Here is a 6,347-nt window from a genome sequence, read left to right on the forward strand (position 1 = left end):
CTGCTCCCATCCCTGTGCTGCTCCCATCCCTGTGCTGCTCCCATCCCTGTGCTGCTCCCACCCCTGTGCTGCTCCCACCCTGAGCCCACGGTGTGCCCCACTGCAGGCTGGCAAGATCCAGTTTGGGTACGTGTACGGGATCAGCGCCATCGGCTGCCTGGGCATGTTCTGCCTGCTGAACCTGATGAGTGTCACCGGGGTGTCCTTTGGCTGCGTGGCCAGCGTGCTGGGCTACTGCCTGCTGCCCATGATCCTGCTCTCCTCCTTCGCCATCGTCTTCTCCCTGCAGTAAGTGCTGCCACTCCCCTCGGGCAGAGATTCCTCCTGAGCTGGGGAATCATTGACAGGGATGTCCCTGTCCAGGGCTGGAGCTGTGTGTAATTTGAATATGACAGGAATCTTCAGTAAGGGCAAGAATTAATTATCAGTGGCTTCAGGTATTTACTGGAGGAGAGGGGGGTGAATCCTGGCTTTACCTCTTAAGTCAATTAACAGCTTTTGAATACACAGACTCCAAGAGCAATCTCAGGTTTGTTTTCAGCCAGCTCTGAATCTGACAGGTCTCAGCACCTGTAAAGTCTTTATTGGTAATTATTACTGAAGATGCAAATCAGGATTTTACAAATACAAGAAAAGGAGAATGATTTCTCTTGGCTCTGTGAATTTAGGGACTGAAAAGAAATAGCTTGGCACAGTTCTTTTACTGATGGCTTTGAAATTTCACATGCACAGAGTTAGTTTTGAGGGGGCTTTCTATCATCATAATTGATTGATAGTGTTCTAAAATTCCAGAATCCCAGAATGGTTTGGGTTGGAAGAGCTCCTCCAGCTCCACCCTCTGCCATAGGCAGGGACACTTTCTGCTATCCCAGGCTGCTCCAAGCCCTGTCCAACCTGGCCTTGGACAGGATTCCTTCCATGGATCCAGGGGCAGCCACAGCTTCTCTGGGCACCTGTGCCCAGTGCTTTTAGTGGGAATATTTCATTCAATGCCAAGTGCTGAAATTGACCCCACGAGCTGTTGGATGAGTCCAGGTGTGACTCCTGGAGCTGGATCTACACAGGGCTTACAGGAATTCTCTTCTTTCTGCCTCTCCAGGGGGATGATGGGGATTATTCTGACAGCTGGAATTATTGGCTGGTGCAGCTTTTCCGCTTCCAAGATCTTTATCTCTGCCTTAGCCATGGAGGGCCAGCAGCTGCTCGTGGCCTATCCCTGCGCGTTGCTGTACGGAGTCTTCGCCCTCATCTCCATCTTCTGAGCAGACTGGGGGACTCCAGGGGGCCAAAAGGAAAATCCCAGCTTGGAACAAGGACTTGGACCAGAAACAGCTGCAAACAACTGTCTCGTGTTGCTATCAGGAAACTTAGACCTGTTTGAATCACCTGGAACAACGGAAAATGTCTCGTGTTCACTTTTTTAGGACTTTGAATACTGTTTTCGATGACCTGGGGAGTCCAGAGCTTTAATATGTGTTCATGCTTATCAAGTTCCTGTGATTTCTTTCCCCTTCCTAGACCTTTAGAAAAAGTAACTTTCAGTTGTTTATTTGAGGGTTGTGATTTTTGTTCATTTCTGTTCCGTTTTGTAGGGGAGGGTGAAGGGTTGCAGTTAGAAATCGGTAGATTTTTATCCAGAAGAGTTCAAGGAGCTGCCGTGGATTTGGGGGACTCTGGAAAAATCTGCAGGAAAGAGGAACCTGTTTTCCTGACCCCTCTCACCAAAAATGCACAAATGAACAAAAGAAATTAGAAATATTTCCTGTACTTTAACCAATATCCTCCTAAGCTCTCCGGTCTCTATTATTTGTTCATTTGCTGTGAGAGTATTTCAGGATTTAAGATACTTAAATTATGAAGTAGAAAACAGATGCTTAAAAGTGAAAGGGATCTGTAATTCTGTCACACTTGAAACATGACCACATTGGGGTGTCTGTAGCTTTATGTTAAGTGGGGTTTCTGAAGGACGTCAGCAGAGGATCCTTCCCTCGTGGTGCACATTCTGCTGGATGAAGAGGAATCTCTCTTGCAGTACTTCCAAGGAAAACACCATTTGGAAAACGTTATGCTTGTCAGTATTGTAGTTATTGTAAAATAATTTAAGGCATATTGATTAAATTTTCCTTAAATTTTGAAAAAGGTGTTTGATTTTCCTAATCTTTATTTTTGATGTTCACTTACAAAAATAGAAACTTTAATGTTGAAGCAAAATCACGTTTAAAATTGAGTTCATTGGTGTTTGCCTCAGTGAGTGAAGAGCAGGAGGGAGCCCTGTGCTGTGTCTGTGCAGATCAATGGCATTGATTGCCCATGAGCCTAATTAAACACAGTTCTAGGACATGGAAGGGCTCCCTCAGCTGCTGAGCGAGTCAGGCTCTAACACTGATATTGTACTTTGGGAACAGCTAATTCAGCTTCTCCTGCACATTCCAGGGGGAGTTCCTAAAGCCTTGCAGTGTTTCCATAGGTACCTTACCCAGGTATTAAAATATAAATGTTTTCTTTCACCACAGCATGAGCAAACTTCAGTGCACGGGAAAAAACAACTCGGTGTTGCCCTGGCAACAGAGCTGCTGAGTTTGGAGAAGCCCCAGGAAAAGGGATTTGTTTAGGTTTAAATGCTCACAAAGTCAGCACTGGAGGACACTGCATGTTCCACTCCAGCAGTGAGGCTTGACCCAGGAGTTTCCAGGAGCATTTTGTGTTGCTCTGCACAGAATTTAGCAGTTTGTAACTGAATTTCTGAGTGGTCTCTGGGGAGCAGAGAGAGGCAGATGAGAGCAGGAGGTCAAACACTTGACTTTATGGAGGACTTGATAAAAACCAGTGGATGTCTTAAATATCCCAAACTTCTGGTGCAGTTATTGATGTGATTGCATTGACTCTTTATTGCCTTTCCAAAATCTATCCCATTGTTTTTCCTTAATGAAGTTTTGTCCTGGTTCTGCAGTTCCATTTCAGGTGATCCAGTCTCCCCATCCCATAGAATGTCGGGATTGGAGGCTGTGGTTCTGTACTCCCACATTTGCATTTACAATCAGTAGGGTTTTCCACGTCTGAGCTGCCCCACAGTCTGTTCCCTCCCTCCCCCAGCGTTCTCAGCTGGCCTCAGAGGCAGTGCCAGCACCGCTTCTTCATCCTGCTTTGGCTCTTTCCGTGGTGCTCAGCTTCAAGCACTCACACAAACGCTGGATTTGCTCTTTCAAACCCTTTGTTATTTCCCCCAGCCCGAGCTCAGTCCTGCCCTGCCAGAGTTGGGACTTCCCTTCCCAGTTTGTCCCAGTTTGTCCCAGTTTGTCCCAGTTTGTCCCAGTTTGTCCAGGGTCACCCCAGGCTGCCGATGGTGTGACAGTGGCTCTGTGGTTCGTGTCCCTCGTGCTGTGGGGCAGCTGCTTCCCCCGGGGCTCTTGGGTTCCGTTTGGTTCCCTTTGGTTCCCTTTGGGTTCCATTCGGTTCCTTTCGGTTCCTTTCAGTTCCCTTTGGTTCCGTTCGGTTCCTTTGGGCTCCGTTCGGTTCCGTTCGGTTCCATTTGGTTCTCTTGGGTTCCGTTCGGTTCCTTTGGGTTCCCTTTCGGTTCCCTTTGGGTTCCCTTCGGTTCCGTTCGGTTCCTTTGGGTTCCGTTTGGTTCCGTTTGGTTCCCTTTGGTTCCATTTGGTTCCGTTCGGTTCCTTTGGGTTCCGTTTGGTTCCGTTCGGTTCCGTTCGGTTCCCTTTGGTTCCATTTGGTTCCGTTTGGTTCCCTTTGGTTCTCTTGGGTTCCGTTCGGTTCCTTTGGGTTCCGTTCGGTTCCGTTCGGTTCCTTTGGGTTCCGTTCAGTTCCATTCAGTTCCGTTCAGTTCCGTTCGGTTCCGTTTGGCTCCGTTCGGTTCCTTTGGGCTCCGTTCGGTTCCGTTCCTGCCGCAGCAAGCTCCAGGGCCCAGGCTGTGCCCAGCCCTCGTTTTGAAGGTGCCGCTGTGTCTGTCACCCCTTGCGGGGCTCGCTGGGGCCCGGCCCCGGGGACAGCGCTGGGGCATCGCCCGGCTCCTCTGAGCCTGGAGCAGCCGGAGCTCCTCTCCCGGCCCCGTGTCCATCCTGGCTGCTCTGGGGTGTCCTGGTGCTCTCCTGCTGCTGCTGCTGCAGCTCACAGAGCCGGGATGCTGTTTGGGGTGTCCTGGTGCTCTCCTGCTGCTGCTGCTGCAGCTCACAGAGCCGGGATGCTGTTAGCAGCTTCTCCACTGGGTGGGCCTGCAGGACTCCCGATCGCTCCCGGGAGGAATCCTGGGCGCAGAATCCCGAGTCCCTGAGGCTGGAGAAGCCCTCCCAAGTCCATCCAGTCCCAGCTGTGCCCGATGCCCACCCTATCCCCAGCCCAGAGCCCTGAGTGCCACCTCCAGCCCTTCCCTGGGCACCTCCAGGGCAGCCCCTGCCAGTGTTTAACCACATTTTCCATGCAGAAACCCCTGCTGGCTCCATGGCAGTGCAATGATGTGCTGCAAACACCTGAGCACCTCGATCTCACTGCTGCACTCAAAGCTGCTGCTGGGTCGTAGCAGGACTTGGGAAGCCTTTCCCTCCTCCTGCCCTCGCTGCCGGTGTCCCACATGGACAGCAGTGACATTCCCTGAGGTCACAGCACCGATCCAGCTGGGTGTGTCCCTGGCAGGGGATGAGATCCATTCCAGCCGTGATGGGGATGCTGCAGTGCCCGGGATCCCTCCTGGGAATGGGGAATCTTTGCTGTGTCTCATTCCTCGGGTACCAGGGAATAGTTCTGAGGGGATTTCAGCATCCTCAGTCAGGATGCAGAGATATGTTCACATGTCTGCACAGTCAAGATGATAATTCTGACACCATGGGGTAGTTTATTTCTGTTCATTTATTTAATTAACTGCTTTAAATATCAAGGTCTGTGTAGGGGGTTTTGTTGGGTTTTAATTGCATGGGCCTCTCCTCATTTCACTTCTTCATCCCTGGTGATTTCCCTGTCATTGCTGGATACACCATCAGAATTAAGTTTCCAGTGTGCATATTGACAAAAGAGAAGGTAATAATTACCCATGATTGATCAGTGCAAGCCCACATCATTGGATTAATTCTTCTCTCCTTCCCACCACTGTCAATTCAGAATAAATTTGCAGCAATCAAGAGATCTTCACTCATGTCCTGATGATCTCCGTGTTCTGCCTGAGCTTTAATTGAGTTTAAAAGGCCTAATTCTGCCTTAAATCTATTTTAGTGTTGTTTTATACCTGAATGTAGAGTTTGAATTTGAAAATGATCCTCCTGCCTACATCTCAGCTGGGATTAGCTTCCCCACCCCGTCAGTGGTTCCACTCTGGGGCCCCAATCCCGGGCGGGGTGGGAAGGTGTGGGGTGGCTGTGCCAGGATGGAGCTGCTGATGGAATGGGATTGCATCTCCCCTGCTCCTCAGAGCCACTGCGAGACACAGGGGCTTGTCTAGAGGGAGCCAGCAGGAAATAAAGCCCCAGGGGAAATAAAGCCCCAGGGTTGGCACAGGGGTCTGGGGGAGTCCCCAGGGAGCTGTGGGGGTCACCCAGAACACAGAGCCAGTCTCCTGTCGGGAAACAGCAGGGTTTGCCTTCAGCTCTCTCCCTGCTTCTGCCCCTGCACATTCCGTGTTTGCTCCCTGGATTGCTGAGCAGGTGATGGAATAACCACAGAGGCCCTTTCTCGGGCCTGTATTACTTTCAAAGCAAACACAGGCACAATTCTGGACCCCGGAGGGAAGACAGCGAAGCTGAATTTTGGACCTGTAAAGTGCTGGCAGCAGTGAGATAACACCCATTAAAACCATCAGCCTGCAGCTCTGAAACCTCTGCAGTTTACTCAGTAATTTGTCTGGAAGGCTGTTCTAAGGGAGCTTTTTCCATGGAAACCTGCAGTGTGATCCCCCAAACAGCTCACTGCTCTGTTTAGATCCCACCCAGCTCTGTTGGCCTGGTTGCCATGGCCCCGTTTTTCTCTCCAGACCAGTTTGATGGAGCCCCGCAGGACCTGGGGCCGGGCTGTGCCTGTTCCGTGGGGATTGAGCTGCCCAGGGGTGAGCTGGGGGTGCTGGAGGGGCAGGAACGCTGCCAGCCCCTGCCCAGTTCCTGCCCAATTCCTGCCCAATTCCTGCCCAATTCCTGCCCAATTCCTGCCCAATTCCTGCCCAATTCCTGCCCAATTCCTCCCCAATTCCTGCCCAGTCCCTGCCCAATTCCTGCCCAACCCCTGCCCAATTCCTCCACAGTTCCTGCCCAGTGCCTCCCCAATTCCTGCCCAATTCCTGCCCAGTGCCTCCCCAATTCCTGCCCAATTCCTGCCCAATTCCTCCCCAATTCCTGCCCAGTCCCTGCCCAGTGCCT

The 6,347-nt window shown here is 51.1% G+C and overlaps 1 protein-coding gene across 3 annotated transcripts in view; it reads left to right on the forward strand.

The window, feature by feature from the left end:
• YIPF5 (Yip1 domain family member 5) overlaps positions 1 to 2,141 on the forward strand; it is a 6,669-nt gene extending 4,528 nt beyond the window's left edge. For all 3 annotated transcript variants that reach the window (XM_015642261.2, XM_015642262.2, XM_033517684.1), the window contains 2 exons: positions 107 to 288; positions 1,100 to 2,141. In XM_015642261.2, the coding sequence (XP_015497747.1) occupies positions 107 to 288; positions 1,100 to 1,262 (345 nt within the window). In that variant the 3' untranslated portion in view covers positions 1,263 to 2,141. The remainder of the gene's footprint in view (positions 1 to 106; positions 289 to 1,099) is intronic.
• Positions 2,142 to 6,347: the final 4,206 nt, after the last annotated feature.

The sequence above is a fragment of the Parus major genome, chromosome 13 (assembly GCF_001522545.3).
Source record: "Parus major isolate Abel chromosome 13, Parus_major1.1, whole genome shotgun sequence".
NCBI classification, from domain to species: Eukaryota; Metazoa; Chordata; class Aves; order Passeriformes; family Paridae; genus Parus; species Parus major.